At 36.0% G+C, this 17,672-nt stretch overlaps 1 protein-coding gene across 1 annotated transcript in view; it reads right to left on the bottom strand.

The window, feature by feature from the left end:
• cntnap5.S (contactin associated protein family member 5 S homeolog) overlaps positions 1–17,672 on the bottom strand; it is a 274,058-nt gene that overhangs the window by 133,274 nt on the left and 123,112 nt on the right. The window contains exons 7-9 of the mRNA XM_018237742.2: positions 16,660–16,803; positions 8,092–8,353; positions 4,889–5,038 (exon numbers count right to left, since the gene is read on the bottom strand). Of these exons, the coding sequence (XP_018093231.1) occupies positions 4,889–5,038; positions 8,092–8,353; positions 16,660–16,803 (556 nt within the window). The remainder of the gene's footprint in view (positions 1–4,888; positions 5,039–8,091; positions 8,354–16,659; positions 16,804–17,672) is intronic.

Below are 17,672 nucleotides of genomic sequence, written 5' to 3'. Positions count from 1 at the left end.
TGAAATGCCATATATTCTAGATTTAGACTTTTCAAAACTGGCAATTAGGGATGGGCGAATTTGACCCGTTTCGTTTCGCTAAAAATTCGCCACCGGCAAAATGTCGCCAACGCTCATTAAAGTCTATGGGCGTCAAAAAAATGTTGTCGCTTGGCGAATTTTTTTTGACGCGCGTCTTTTTATTTTGACGCACTATGCCATACAAGTCTATGGGCATAATTTTTTTTGGCGAAACAAGGCGAAAAAATTCGCCCATCCCTACTGGCAATGTAATGGCAAAACGTATTGAATCAAGTGCAGACAAATTAATAGATATTAGTATACATAATGCTACATTCAGTAGCTTAGTTTGGGGGGTAAGTGATTTGGACTCAGGAAAATTGTATCCCCCCAATAAAAATAATTTGATGGCTGACATTTGCAAGAATATCTGATAAAAATTGGATGGAAAGTACCAGAGGAGTGGTGCAGATTTGTAGATAGCAAAGCATAACGAATGCTTTGCTGAATACCTAGAGACAAGACAACTAGTTTACTGTACCAATGTTGCAGGTGCAAGGGCTGGGGCAGTAAGGGATTTGAAATTGTGCTCCCACACAGGGAGCAATTTCACCCATAGTATTGTTAAATGCAAGCAAGGGAGGCCTATACATAATTCTTGCCAGTGGTATTGCATCCCTCTGTGCTTACCAGCTTGCAAATTCTGAGCAACACATAAGAATGTGATGCTCCATGGGACTCCCAAGTGCCACAAACCACCTGACATTTGTGGATGTTTGGATTTCTGAAGGGCTCTCCTGTATGTTTGGGTTTCTGAAGGGCAACTTTGTGGTTCCTTTTGGATTGTGCCAGCAAATTGGAATTAGATTGGACAAAAGGTTACTGTTAAGTACTATTTTTCCCCAAACCTCATCAACTATGCCACTATTGAATGTATGGGCATCCTATGAATTGTATTTATTTATATAGCACGACAAATTAATGCAGTGCTTTACAAAGTGCAAACCAGTTAATTAACAAGGGAACGGTTCATGTGCGGAAAAATTAAACTTTAAATATATTCTATAGATGAAGCTTGCATGATTTAATTGACTGGATGAAGAGAGAAATTGAATTGACAACTATAAGAGCTGGTTTTTCAGAAAAAAAACAATATAGGGTCTAGGAAAGAGCCATGCAAAAAGGTAGTGCTTCATTGTAGGAAATGCTATAAGTGTAACTCTAAAGGTAGGGAAAAAACAGGGCAGGATAATGCCATGGATGCCAAGAGATTGAAGTTTGTGAAGGAGAAATGTCAAGAGTTATTAGTATTTTGAGCTTAATGCATTTCAAAAATCAGGTTAGAAAACAGATTGTAAGGAGTCAAGCAAACCAGATTGTAGATAGAAAACAGATTGTAAGGAGGCAAACAAACCATAATAAAAGATAAAGCTGTCCAGTTATAAATTAGTCACATAAAGAGCTTGGAAATAAAAAGATGATAGTGAAGTTGGAGGAAGGTTGCCAAGACTGAAGGGGTCCAGTGAGATTTTCTTAGGATTTAAGATGGCCATAGATGCAAAGATCCAATCGTTCGAATCCTCAAACGATCGGACTTCCCCATCTCCAGACCTGCCACTAACCATTCAGATCAAATAAAGTAGAACAGAACAGATCAGACGATGTTCTGCCCCTGACAGCAATCGTACGAAAGTTATTGACACGATCGTACGATCGGCAATACACGCAGAGAAATTAACAGCAGCCGACAGAAATCTTTTAACCTGTCTGATCGACCAAACGACCGAACTCCACCAGACGAAAAAAATGACGGGACTCTCCACACCCGGTCCGAAAGTCCTATGAATCCTCGATTTGGATCTTTGCGTCTATGGCCAGCTTAAAGTTTCATTGAAGAGGGAAAGATAGTTGTTGTAGAGGTCCTTCCTTCTGATCTCCCAATTTGTTTTGCTTTTTAATTTAAACCACAGAATCTTATGCATAACTGGTAAGAGTGTAACTGTAATCCACATCCAGTCTGTCTATGAGCATGTCACTTTGTGAGATGCAGAATAGATATTTATTTCGTACTACATCTAGTAGGACTAATGTTTCTTGTGGTGTACTACTACACCTTGGCAATATATATAGAATAATTTGCTAGAATTAATAAAGTCCTTATCAATGGATAAAGTGGGTGGCACTTTTAGATGCTACAGTTAAACATGCCCCATTTTAAGGTCTATATTTTTGACAGAATAATACCTAAGCAACTCCTTATTTAATAGGGGCGCTCATAGTCCTTGAACATATTTTGAAATTTAATCTTACATTTAAATGGGGCGTGTCCTCGAAATATACACATACAGCAATAAATATTTTTAGAAAGCAGGTCAAAGCTGTTCATCACATGCTATAACAAACACGTTAATGAATCATGTGTTTCTCATTGGGGAAATCATGAAATTAGTAACCAGACAAGTAATGCAGAACCTCTACCCCCCAAAATGAATACAGCAGAGATGTATTGCCCTTCATTACCCAAAATCCTCTGCTGTAGGAATTGTGGATCACACAGCTGGGTTTATCTTGCAGTTTGTGTCACTTTACCAGTACGGTATCAGAGTTACTGAGTCTTTTTATATAAACAAGAAAATTACAATTCTGGCTTTTCTTTGACATTTAAAGGGAAAGTATACCATTCTTTTAAACATTAGCTCAATCAGTAAGGTGTATGTCGAAAATGTGCCTAACAATTTGTAAGAAGAAACTTAAAGAGCAATGAAATCCATGATGAAAATGTTGGGTTATGGTTATACAGTTAAAGTAATTTTTCCTAAGGGCTGCTTAATGCATTAAGATATAGTAGAACACTGGGTCAGATTTAATTTGATTTAAATAATTAGTTTATTGCATGAAAACTCCCTTGAGATTTATGAGTAAAACTGGTATTTATTTAGACGTTTTTCTTATTGAATTGAATTTGGGCGGTATACGGAATACCTTGAGAAAAGCGGGTGACAGGCAACAGGAAAAAAAATTGCCACTGAACATCAGAATTTTGGAAGAATATTTGTTCATATCCATCAACAACCACATGCACAACACTAATTCTAGTGCATCATGGAATGGACTATTTTTTATCATTTAACTTGAAAATGTAATTCTTGCAAAGATTTATTGAAAATGTGTCTATTGAATTGTTGAGAAATTATTGTATGTTTTGCTATATAAAACAAAATCTCTTATTACATGATTTGTGCCCCGACTTCAAAAATAACCTTTTTTATGGATTAAGATGCAAGATGGTATTGATTCTTTGGCAAAGTCAAAATAAACACTGTAAAATACCTAGATGAAGAAAAAAGTGGTTGCATTAATATAGTTTGGTATATACAGTATAACATGAATGTTTTAGGGCTAGCCATAGCTGCAACATGAGAACCACTGAAGGTATAGTGGAAGTGGAGAAGAAGGGTGGCCCTAATTGTTTTGGTAATATATCTTCTAGGTGGCAAATAATAATATTAACGGGAGAGATAAAAATTGATGAGAGATTTGTTTGGACTTTATAATCATTGATAAATCATAAAAACCCTTAAAAGTACTGTGTGCAAGAGTTTAAGGATGGAAGGTTAACTTAATCATAACTTTGTCACGAAGACCTATTTATTAAAGGTTGAATTTTAGTGTTTTTTGAGGTTTTTGAAACCACGATTAACTCACATTTTCTATAACTATGATGTCATGGAATTTATTAAAATATCAGAATATAAAAAGTATGAATGAAAAAAAGCGCTGAACAATTCACTAAAAAATATGAGTAAATAATATTTGAGGTTTTTTGACAATTCCTATAGAAAAAAAAATCGAAACCTCTAAAAGTCCGAATTGATTAAAAGTGGTTCAATAAGATCAGTGCAGCTACCATTGACTTCTATGAAATCTAAACCTTTAAAAGTCCAAATGTACAAGAGAGATGCTTAATAAGATGTTGGTATGATACTAAGTTTCAGAGGAGAGGGTTATTAATTAGCTCGCAGTCTCCACTCATACACTATCCCTAAGCATTAGTGATGGGCGAATTTATTCGGCAGGCGCGAATTCGCTGCTAATTTGCGCGATTCGCAGCAAAAATTCGCCGGCGTCAAAATTTTTTTTCCGAAAAATCGAAAGCCGGCGTCAAAAACGGGCGCTGGCATCGGAAAAACGGGCGCCGGCGTCAAAAACGGGCGCCGGCATCAAAAACGAGACGCCAGCGCCGTTTCGCGAATTTTTTGCCGTTTCGCGAATTTCGCAGATTTTTCGGCGAACCGAAACGGCGCAAATTCGCCCATCACTACTAAGCATTGATAAACTAATTCAGTACAGAAGGGGTCCTTTTTGAAAGTACCTTTATCAATATAATTGACCCCCAAGGCAAAAAAATTAAGATTTTTGATCGAGATTTCCAGATAAACAAAGCACTGAATATGAAGGGCTCCTGAGAGTTCCTGAGTTCCATTGTGATGTCTCTTACTCAAATATGGATTCTTAATAAATCCTATTACACTGGTTCCATACTCTATATCTTCCGACCTCTGCAGAGTTCACTTATAGGACATCTACAAATATTTGTGGCACATTGCTAAGGTACTTCAATTACTTTATGTCCATTGGTAATAACATTGTCATTTTCAAATCCCAGCCTTTGGGATTCAGGAGGTAATAAAATATAAATGGCAATGTGATTGGTAACCTGTTTTTGATGGTGCATTTTAAAATAGATCACATTGTAAATCCAGGTCACTGTGTCTCAATGAACACAAAGGACAGAACAGAACCAACCAATTTCATGTTTAATTATGCCACTTAAATAGGTCGTACCACATGGAAACCTTTGACATTTTTAAGTCAAATATATTATTACCTCCGAAATAGTATCTGCTTCCGGAAAACATTGGCACTGAGAAAGCTAAGTGGTTTGGAGAAGAGGCTGCATTATCCAGTGTTAGAGTCAAGCGATGGCGTCTTGCATTTATGGTGACTGCATGCCAAAGTCCATCATTTAAACCACTACCTGGGAAAATAGAAAACATCTTCCTAAATAACTAGTTACCTTTGATAGACTTGCTTATATAAGATTCAGTTATTCGTTGAAAAATACCAACAGGCCGTAATATATATGTTAAAAAAGAAAATTAAATAGAGGAAATATTGAACCAACAGATCGTAATATAAATGTTAACATTGAAAAGTATATAGAGGCAATTTTGAACCTGCTGGTTGCATGAATGCAGTTGTCATACAGAGACATATCAACCAAAATTATGTTTTTGTTACTAATGGAGTTGGCATTTGGCTTTCTTATTTTAGTATATGTTAATACATTTCGGTAGTAGTGGTGATGAAGTTTTGGATACAGTTCAAGTGATTTAAATATATATATATATATATATATATATATATATATATATATATATATATATATATATATATATATATATATATGATATTCCATATATATGATATTCCATATATATGATATTCCATACATGACTTGTATATCTTAAGCATTGTGCAGTTGCAGGAGTCCCTTTGTGGCCCCAAGTATAGTTGACTTGGATATCCTCTAGTTTCCAACCCAGCATCATGTTAATTATCACTATGCCTACCTTCTAAGTCATTATTTTTTCATCTTAGCTATTGTATTACATATAAAAGCCATGTCTACATATGGTGGAGGCAACTACAACCATGACATTGCAGTGTACAAATCACTAATACCTGAAAATACAATGTTTCCAGCAAAGTTATTGCTATAATATAAAAAATACAATGTAGCAGCTTCTGGGCTTCTTAACTCATATTATGAAGTTTTAAAAGATAGAAAATGACCATTAAAACACTTTTTTAGCCAGGACAGAGTGTCAGATAGAAGTAAATATGAATCAAGGGTTTGCTAAGCTTGTTGTGCTATTTTTATCAATGTCCTACAAAGGGAACATCCATAAGATGTATTTCCTTTTTTTGTAGAACTATATTTCCAAGTATTCTATTTAATGAACTTTATTTTGCTCTTACAGAAGTACATTCCATACACCATTCATCCTTCAGGACTTAAGATTTATCCTCCACTGGCTCCTTTACCAAATCAGATATTGTGTTTCCTCCAGAAAACAATCAGCAGATACCTATGCTGGTTAAGTCACCCTCAACATAGAATCCGACCGCTGAAAAGTTATTTTCCCATGATATACCTCAGACATATCTATTGCTTTGAGTTAAAAGCTTTCCATTATATCGCTGTCAAGGAATCAGTTACTTCTGTACCAGAAGCACTAGAAATGAATTATTGTAAGAAAAAATCCTATAGAAATCAGTTTACATAAATAAGGATGTTGCTGTTTTTTTTTATTTAGTTTTTGTTACCTAGGAAAAACATAACTTTAATTAATTTGAAGATTTTATCAAACAGGATGTGTCAACAATCTGTATTGTCACAGCATCAGGTTTTTCCTCATAATTAGTGTCAAAAAATTATTGATCATTATACTTTTATGCTATTTAACGCAGTACAATAGCATTTAGGATACTGTTGTATATTACAAAAAATTGTAGGATGCTGGCGAAAGATAAAACTAAATTTTTGTATACTTGATCCAGTTTAGGAAAACTTTTGATTACCTTGGCTTGCTGCCTTTTTTTTTTGCCTAGTGGGTTTAAAATAAAAAAAAGTTCAACGATGCAGGAAATCCGAAACAAATTATGGTGGTCTATTGAAATGGAGAAGCTTACTGCTTTACTGAATAATAGGCTTAGTAAATTTGAGGACGTATGGAATATTTGGCTATATAGAGAAGAACTGTTGCTAAATCAAATATAACACCTCAACCACCGGAAGGTCTCACTCAACCCCACCCCCCCACCTTTTTCTCCTCTCCTTCTCCCCCTTTATAAGGAAATGTTAAAAAGTTCACAAAAAAATCGTGAAATTCTACCGGTTTCATGAAAAAATAGTTAAATTGTAATGTTTTCATGAAAAAATAGAGCCATTCGAACGTTTTCACAAAAAAATCGAGCAATTCAAACCTTTTCACGAAAAAATCAGGCAATTCTAACCTTTTCACAAAAAATTCCGAAAATCGGAAATTGACGCGAAACGCGGGAATTCGCCGCAAATTCGTGCCAGGCAAACTTAGTTGCCCATCAATAGTTCTGTGCTTTTTATTTATTTTTTTAAACCCAATTGGGGGAAAAAAACTATTAGCAGCAAGGATAATCAGATATAGAAACCATGCTTGAGCCTGGAAGTTTTAGCCTTGGCACCCCAAACCCCTATATATTTTAGATGACATTACTACATTCTGTATTACAGTCTAGCAGCGGGGGAGTTTTTCTGTGGTGATCTCTAATTTCACATTTTAATAGATCTGCCCATTTGTAACCACCAGTAACAACACTTATATAAACATACAAATACAATAAAGCTATTTAAAATTAATTCAAATTATCTTTAGCCATTTCGCACTAATGGGCAGATTTACATAGGGTTGAATATCGAGGGTTAATTAACCCTCGATATTCGACTGCTGAATATAAATCCTTCGACTTCGAATATCGAAGTCGAAGGATTTACCTCAAATAGTTGGATTTTAATCCATCGATCGAACGATTTTTCTTCAACCTAAAAATTGTTAGAAAGCCTATGGGGACCTTCCCCATAGGCTAACATGGCACCTCGGTAGGTTTTAGCTGGCGAAGTAGGGGGTCGAAGTTTTTTTTAAAGAGACAGTACTTAGACTATCGAATGGTCGAATAGTCAAATGATTTTGGATTTTTAGTTTGAATCATTCGATTCAAAGTCGAAGTCGTAGTCGAAGGTCGAAGTAGCCAATTCGATGGTCGAAGTAGCCAAAAAAAACATTCGAAATTCGAAGTTTTTTTTCTTATATTCCTTCACTCGAGCTAAGTAAATGGACCCCTAACTGTAGATATGCAAACACTGCATCCTAAAGGGAATATTTGAGAATATCCTAAGAAAACTTTTATCTAGTTGGGATAGCCTACAATATGCCTTTGGCATACCTCAAGATGCATCTGCACTCACTAACATTTTAAAATTTGTTTTACCTGAACTTAATGTAAGCACATGATCTCCTTCCTGGATTTCAAGTAGTAATTTCCCAGATACCAGTTGGAGCAATAGGATTCCAGAACCTCCAGAAAACTGTGTAGTCAGCAGAAGGCCATTTTCATTCCATGTGCGAAACTCAAAGCTCAGGGCAATGCCGTCCATTTGTGGGGTTCCAGGTAAAAGCAGATAACTTGTGCTGGCGTTAGTAAAGGTCACAGGTACAATGTGTGGTTCAGAGCAAGAAAAGGTCACATTCCCCTGGAAATAAATACAGAAAATGTCTAATTAGAATCTGCACTGGAAATACAGAATGCTATTTAAAGATGTAAATAGTGCTATTCTAAGCATTTTTTTTAATTTACATTCATTATTTATTTTTTTTATTTCAAGATATTAAGGGATACATGTACTGTTATTATGAATGAATTTTGTTCCAACCGTGCCACCCTCTGGTCAGTTTCTAACCAGTCTGACCACAAAGTAGTCAGAGAAATTGTCAGGAAAGAGAAAGAGGCTGCACTTAGAAACCTCTCTCAAATCTTTCCTAAGCAGAAGAACATCAGAGCAACCTCTTATTTTCTCCTGACTATTTCCTTGACTACTTGGTGGTCAGACTGGTTGGAAACTGACCAGCAGATGGCGCTATTAGAAATAAATGCATTCCTATTATCAGTACATGTATCCTTTGATATCGTGGAATAAAAAATAAATAAATAACGAATGTAAATGATAAAATTGCTTAGAATAGCACTCTCATTCATTTTACATTCACTTCTTTTAAAGGTCTACTTATCCTTTAAATGAAAGCACAGTATGCATGCCAGGTATATTTCCAAAAAAAACAATGAAAATGTCTTAGTTAAAAAATAATTAAACAATATTATATTGTAAAATGTAAATTTTTCCCTATTAGGATACAAATTCCTATTGGAATTTTTAGTCACATTTATTTCTAAAAATTCAAATTTTCTTGCTATTTTTTCTCACCCTCATGGGTATTCCATTGCTTCTGTTGGTTCATATATTCATAAATACACTATTCTTCTGACTGGCTATATGTTTATCTGGTCACACCAGTCATGCATATTAAAAGAAGCTTGCTCCGATGTAAAGTGTCTAGAAAATAAGATCTGTAATATTTCTTTTCATTGTCACAAATCTAAAATGACAGAAAATGTTTTTATCTCTAAATGAGAATCTTGTAGCCTCTGAATTCCCTCTTTCTTTTAGTGATACCATTTGCCGGAGAGACACAGGAATGACTAATTCATACTTTAAGCGTATTCTGTTTATCTTCTTTAATATCTTCTCTTTTCACAATGGATTGTGAATATAATTCAAGCAACAAGAAAAATAAGCTGAGAAGAAACTTTATCAGACTGTTGCTCTCTCTTTCCGGCATGTTCTCAGCCCTTATATTGCTATCTCCAGAGCTTCAATATCTCAAAGTGAGCAGAACACAAACCACTTCATTCCTTCATTTACATAATGGAACAAACACTAGTGAAGCAGGAGATTTCAAAAGCATTTAATTTCTTTTCTACCTTTGAAACGAGAGGCACAGCAGTAATTTGTAGGCTGTTTGTTCCAAAAGCATTTTTTTGAATTATTCAAGAACAAATTCTAGAGTGCCTTTACCACTAGGAAATTATGAATAAAAATATGTTACCATTTTTAAATTGTAATCATATGGCAGAGGGGGCAGATGTTCTTAGTACTCACATTACCACAGCCCTTCACCTGTTACATTATTCTGCATTTTAAGTGACTTTTCAACACTTTTAGTATTGTGACAGCTGGAAACTCAGAAGGAGCTGTTTTTATGTTTTCTTTCTACATAAATTAATTTAATAGATACACGGTTTGATTATTCATGATTTCCTTTATACTGTTCAGTGAGAAAGCACATTCCAGAGTGCAGAGATAATAGGTTCCAGTCTTATTTGGTTAAAATGCAGAATCATATTTAATTGCAAGAGCCGGCTAGAAAGCAAAAAGACTTCAAATCCCAGAATCCATCACTTCACAATAGAACAAAGCATGAAAGATGTTGCATGGCACTGTGAGCCTTAAGTGGGGGGAATATAGCATAGACAGACTATTATTGTTTCCTTTAAATCTGTGGAACTACAATTCAAATTGCCATAACTGAATGAACTCAAGTCAAAAAGGTGGGTCAAGACTCATAAATAGCAAATGCATCCATTTGACAACTGGACCTGATATGCCTGGGGCTCAGATCCAACACCCCTTTCCTTGTTTTTGATTAAATAAACAAGGCTGCTATTTCCTAAACTTTTGATGGTGGGCAATGGGTTCATTATAGTGGAATAAATTATTTCAAAGCAATGATACAGGTAAATAAATTAGTTTCATTGAGGCGACCAACAGCGATTTGGTTGGAGGGTGAAAATTGATAAGCAGGAGTGCTTTTGTTCAAGCAAAGCAATTATATGTTACTATGCAGAAAAGACCTGCTAACTGGATTGATTTGTACCATCTCTCCTTCCATGCCAAGACCACATGCAACAATTATAGTCCAATATGTCACAAATAATAATATTTAATAATGACTCATTAAACATTAAGTGGCAGATTTACTAAGCTCGAGTGAAGGATTCGAATGAAAAAAAGTTCAAATTTCGAAGTAATTTTTTGGGTACTTCGGCCATCGAATAGGCTACTACGACCTTCGGCTTCGATTCGAACTAAAAATCGTTCGACTATTCGACCATTCGATAATCAAAGTACTGTCTCTTTAAAAAATACTTTGACTACATACCAAGTTTTTTATGATCGAATAAAAATCATTTGATCGATTAAAATCATTCGAATCGTTCGATTCGAAGGATTTTATCGTTCGATCAAGCAATTTTTATTCCATCGATCGATCTGCACATGCTGGAATAAATCAAATGGAACAAAAAGGGGTTATCCAGTACTCAAATGAATCCACAGGGGCCAAAAAATAAAGTAAAAACAATATTTATTTGTAGAATCAACTTACATTTCACACATCTCCATGTGCCCAATGCATTTTGTGCCCTTAAAGCACTTAGTCATGGGCTGTTGATGTGCCAATAGTGTTGGCGGGCCCTTTCCGAAGAAAACAGAAGAAGCAGAAGATGGTGCCCTGGAACTCTGCACGAAGCAGTGAGATTGACATTTGGGGATGCTTTTTGCACTAATGCTATTTGCGCTAAAATCATTCAATATTCGAATTCAAAGGATTTTACTTCGAAGGTCGAATTTCGAGGGTTAATAACCCCTTGATAAATCTGCCCCTAGGTCACAGTGGAATCAGAGACCTTAAAGGAGAGACAACACCTAATGAGAAAAGTCCCATCCATTAAACCCACCCATATTCCCCCCTCAATGCTTCCTCCCTGCATAGTGCATTAGTGCAAAAAGCATCCCCAAATGTCAATCTCACTGCTTCATGCAGAGTTCCAGGGCACCATCTTCTGCTTCTTCTGTTTTCTTCGGAAAGGGCCCGCCAACACTATTGGCACATCAACAGCCCATGACTAAGTGCTTTAAGGGCACAAAATGCATTGGGCACATGGAGATGTGTGAAATGTAAGTTGATTCTACAAATAAATATTGTTTTTACTTTATTTTTTGGCCCCTGTGGATTCATTTGAGTACTGGATAACCCCTTTTTCTTCCATTTGATTTATTCCAGCATGTGCAGTTGGAGCCATCCAGTAGTCACACCAACTGTGCATGCAACGGAAAGCAGTAAATTCCTGAAGGGAAGGAAGAGGATCCGAAGAAAAACTCTAATCATCTTCTTAGATATATCTTTGCTGACTTAATATTATAACATTTCATATAACATTTCACACCATTTCACACCAAATTGGCCATAGAAACAATAATTACTCACAATGCAATGAATATGATTTGCAGCAACCTCCTGACAGAAAGACAGCAATTAACATACAGTATATGCATCTGACATATCCACATGACATAAGATAATGACTCTTGTAGAACCAAAATCTCTTGTAAATTCCAATTGATTTAATCATCTAGAAATAAGAGGAAAGTACAGTATATCCAATTGTTTTCTTTGAGTTTGCTCACCCAGCAGCCATTAAACTGTTATTCACATAGGGGCTGATTTACAGAGAATTAAACTGGGGGGGGGGGGTCAAGATGTTTTTATTTATTATTGACAGCAGAAAATGTTCACAAGAAACAAGTTCTCAATGTGTCTGTAAGGAAAATGAGTGATTCACAGAGCAGAAGATAGAGAGAATAGAACAACACCTTAAAGATGGCGTCTAGAGCTTTTGGCAATTCAAGGAATGTGTCACTGGTTAATGCTTGATTTTCACCATATATAGTATGCTAAGTGTAGTTTTCACCATATATAGTATGCTAGCTGCTAAAATGTATAAATCTTCTTATATCCTGTGTGGGGGAAACATATATATAGCTTCATTTGGGGGGAGGCTCTTTGACTTCTGCCTGGACTTCAGAGTGCCTGGTTATGTTGGAATTGCTGCTGAGCCATTTTATGGAGGGGTCCCTCAGATAAGTATCAATAAATCTCTTATGTTTGTTTTACTTGTGTGTGTCAGTTTAATCACTCTACAGACTGAACAAGAGCCCTTCTCAATACATTTGGTACCAGGAGCATCTCAACAAGGAGTATATTGGCTGTTTCTTATTTCATATTATCCGCAAACCACAGGATTAACTGAATACATTAATGGTTTGTTAAAACAGCAGGTAAAACTTTTGGCTCCAACTCATACACTCGGGGGGTGGAACAAGGTATGGTTATGGGTGGATAATGGGATCATGGAATATACTGCTGAGAGTAAATGTGTGTTTCAAACTAATAATGATAGTGTGAAAAGGGAAACTGAACTTGTTCGGGAGAACTGTTTGGGAGAATTGTCTATTATATGTGCAGGGGGTTATGTAACATCTTTTTGGATGTGTGTGAAGAAGATACTAATCTTGTTTTATCTTCCAGCCTACTATGAATAGAGAGGTCAATATCCTAAAAACATGGCTGGCAACATAGTTATACCTTTTCTGATGATTTGTGAGCTCTGATGTGATATAACGTTTGGTTTATAGCAAGAGAACTTGATTCTACAAATGCTTATACAGACTGCAAAGCAGCAAAATGAATCTAATTGTTGGGGGCATCATTAACATGGACTGAACTAAAGGACTGTTCTTAATTTCTCTTCAGTGGTTAATGCTTCATGGATGGATTATTGGAAGGAAAATCATATGAAAACACTTACTTATTGGACTATGAAAGAAACAAATTTGGTGGATAAACAAAGTTTTCCATAGAATAAGACACAAATTATTTACTACTGATGATATGATATGGACTTGGTTTGCATCTTGGACAGGGTGGGGCATGAAATTCTGAACAAGTGGGTGCATGTCCCTTCATCCCTGATAATGCGGATGTCATTCTAAGCCACATGGAGTAGGTTAAACTGTTGTAGGAAAAATCTAGAGCTATTGCTAAGGATGGTCAATTATTTATTTTATGCTTATGTTTGGCTTTTTCTATTATTTTGAAACTGATTTAATGTATCAAGGCTAGTACCATATGTGACAAGCGTCAGCTATTGCCCATATGTGCCAATGCTTTTGAATTGATTTCCTATCATACTTCTCTGTGAATCAAGGGGTGGAATGTAAGGAAAATGAGTGATTCACAGAGCAGAAGATAGAGAGAATAGAACAACACCTTAAAGATGGCGTCTAGAGCTTTTGGCAATTCAAGGAATGTGTCACTGGTTAATGCTTGATTTTCACCATATATAGTATGCTAGCTGCTAAAATGTATAAATCTTCTTATATCCTGTGTGGGGGAAACATATATAAAGCTTCATTTGGGGGGAGGCTCTTTGACTTCTGCCTGGATTTCAGAGTGCCTGGTTATGTTGGAATTGCTGCTGAGCCATTTTATGGAGGGGTCCCTCAGCTAAGTATCAATAAATCTCTTATGTTTGTTTCACTTGTGTGTGTCAGTTTAATCACTCTACAGACTGAACAAGAGCCCTTCTCAATACATTGTCAAACAAATTGACACATTTAATAATGGAGAAATGTCAGTTGGGCAGAATGTATTCAAAAGCTTTGAGCAGTCAGTACAAAGGGAAGTGGATACTGGGGTACATTGAGAACACAGAAGTTGTCATACTCTTGTATTCTCTCCTTTTCAATAGATTACTCTCTACATTTTTATTATAGTTTTGTTATATTGATCCTTTTCCTAGGTTTTGACGGCTATCGGACAGTTGGGAGAAAATGGCAGAAGGATAGAAAAGTCTTCTAAAGGCTCTTCTGTAGAGAAGACTCATCAGACATTTTTATTCTCTTTACTAACAACATCAGGACATTCCTCTACTTCTGACCTTTTCTCCCAACTGTCAGATGGACAGCAGAACTGACCAGTAGGTGGCACTGTGGTTTTAATTTAATTATATTAGCAGTTCAAAAAAGGTTCATATATTGTAATCTAGAAAAATAAACATATGCAAACTGAAAGAGCTCAGAAGAGCAGTGTTAGATTCATTTGATTTGAGGGTTTACGTTTTATTTAATTCTAACTTGCTGAACTCTTGTTAAAGGGATACTGTCATGGGAAAAATAATTCTGCACTGAAATCCATTTCTCAAAAGAGCAAACAGATCTTTTTATATTCAATTTTGAAATCTGACATGGGGCTAGACATATTGTCAATTTCCCAGCTGCCCCAAGTCAGCTGGGAAACTTCAATCACTCTTTACTGCCGTACTGCAAGTTAGAGTAATATCACCCCCTCCCTTTTCCCCCCCAGCAGCCAAACAAAAGAACAATGGGAAGGTAACCAGATAGCAGCTCCCTAATACAAGATAACAGCTGCCTGGTAGATCTAAGAACAACACTCAATAGTAAAAACCCATGTCTCACTGACACACATTCAGTTACATTGAGAAGGAAAAACAGCAGCCTGCCAGAAAGCATTTCTCTCCTAAAGTGCAGGCACAAGTCACATGACCAGGGGCAGCTGGGAAATTGACAAAATGTCTAGCCCCATGTCAGATTTCAAAATTGAATATAAAAAAATCTGTTTGCTCTTTTGAGAAATGAATTTCAGTGCAGAATTCTGCTGGAGTAGCACTATTATATAACTGGAACGTTTTGAAAAAAAACCCATGTTTTCCGATGACAGGATCCCTTTAAAACAAGCGTCTTCTCATGTGAGAGATTAACTGTTCCCATTAACAGGTGACAGTTCTCCAATGAAGGCCAAAGAAGACCAACTTAGTTCTATTAATGAGATCATAGGATTAACCAAAAGACATTTTGCATATTTCTAATTTTGTACAAGAAAATTTACTGTAAAACAACAAACACTGGCCAAATCAGATCATTCTGAAATAATATATATTATCTATATTTGGGTTAGTCACTGGACTTTCAGTCATGATGCATTTTGGATCTGTATTAGAAAATTCTCAATCATTGTTGATAAAAATGGAACTTGAAGAACAATTTTAAGTTACATCCCTAGCATTGTGATAACATTTTTCCCAGCAGAAAATATCTCTAATATATAAGGGTGTGTGTCTATGGTAAGGATATTTGAGCATAACCTCTACTGAGGCAGGGGATGATGTGAATGATTTACTACTACTTATTACTACTAAAGTAGTAAGGTTGGTGCCATATGAGAAAATATAATTAATGATCTTCACCCACATGTTTTTCTACCAAACAGTAAGAACTACATGGAAACAGCACATTGCTGATTTTTTAAACAGGATATTGAAATATTCACATCCAAGTCCCAGTAGTTTGTAGACTGTGTTATTCTGTCTGCTTTCATCTGACTGCCTTGAGGAAGGAATTATTCTCAGCCATATAACTTCCTGCTGGCTAATCAGGCTCCACTTGTCACAGCAGCCAAGACTTCTAGCAAGGTCTAGCAATTTCTAACCAGAGCTGAATAAAACAGTTGGGAATAATAAGCAACGCCTAAAATCACAGAATATTAAGGTTCCAGCTTTAGCACCATATAGCCTATATATATAGGTCATTGCAAAGATTATGGTGCTGTACTGTAAATGGACATGCTTACTTGAGTAGTCTTCATTGGTCAATGTGACTGATCATAAAAAATCCATGTATCAAAGCCCTATTGGCTTAAATGGTTATATTTCAAAATAGTTAGATATGAACATAGATCTAGTAGACTAATCTAACTTTAGAGTTGGATTTTAATATAGGGTCATCCTTAGGCTTGTGAGACAACACAACCTCTGTGGGCCCGAGCTTACAGATAAATATCAAGACTGCTGCTGGTAACAGTGTGGATAGCCTTAATAAATCTCGGAAATATATTAGTGGCCCCTGCAGGACCCAGGACAGTCAGCTCTTCCCCGCTCCCAAATACAGTAGGTGTCTGGATATGACTCTTTGAAAATTTGCAGAATGCACCACCAAACTGCACAACAAATGCTCTTCTCTTGAAGGCACAATAAACACTTTGATGCATTAACAACAAGAACAAGCAACTAAATAATATTTCTTACCACAATGAAGATCTGAGGTTTGCGTCTCTTGGCCAAATCAATAATGTTCACTCCATTATAGTAAAGATTCTCTATGCAGCCATGAAAATTCCTTTTTAGAAAGGTTCCAGGCTTTCCTGGCACTGGTATCCCTCCAAAGCTGAACTTTGGGAAATAAAAAAAAAAATCAAGAAGTGAATAATTTCTCACTAATGCAATTGATTCCATGAAAGCAAATAACACATGGGACCTAAAGGTCTAAAATATAGAGCAAAAATACATTTTATTTTTATCATCAATATTATAGAAATCGCCTATTCTATGGGGAATTTTACACAAATAATACCTTAGAAAATATTTCAGTTAAAATGATATAGTTTGGTAAGGAAAATATTTTTTATGACAATCAAAAAAACATGTCCTATGAAATTAATTTGAGCTGGGGGTATACATGGCATTTTTCAACATGGTAGCTGTAAAATGACTCAACAGTCCAAGAAGTTTTGGACCAAACAGTAGTCAGCTTTTCTATGATCCAAGAAATATTTGAACACAATAGTAGGCAGCTTACTCAACCATCCAAGTATTTGAACAGAATTAAACTTGGTTCACTCAACCATCAAGCGAGTGTTTGAACAGAAAAGCAGTCAATTCACTCAGAGATGGAACATGTGTTTGAACACAACAGAAGCTATGTCAGTCAACAATTGGGCAAGTGTTTGAACATAACACAGTCTGTTCAATCAGAGATCCAAGTGTGTGAACATGACAGCAGTTTACTTTGTGATCAAACGTGCCTGAGCACAACAGTCTCTTCATTCCATGTTTCATTAAACTTTAAGTAATTAGGTGTAGCATACCCCTCAAGGCTTATTCTACTTTGTTTAGAAATGTTTCCACTCTTGATACAAGAAATCTTGGTGACCAACTGCACTTCAACTACTGACTGCCCTTTTCTATGTTCTCACATTTTCTACTGTGCCTAGCCCTTCTTTTTCTAGATGAACTGGTCCTAATGAAAAAAGACTGGTGCC

The sequence above is a fragment of the Xenopus laevis genome, chromosome 9_10S (assembly GCF_017654675.1).
Source record: "Xenopus laevis strain J_2021 chromosome 9_10S, Xenopus_laevis_v10.1, whole genome shotgun sequence".
Taxonomy (NCBI): domain Eukaryota; kingdom Metazoa; phylum Chordata; class Amphibia; order Anura; family Pipidae; genus Xenopus; species Xenopus laevis.
This window is presented reverse-complemented; position numbering and strand designations above follow the sequence as displayed.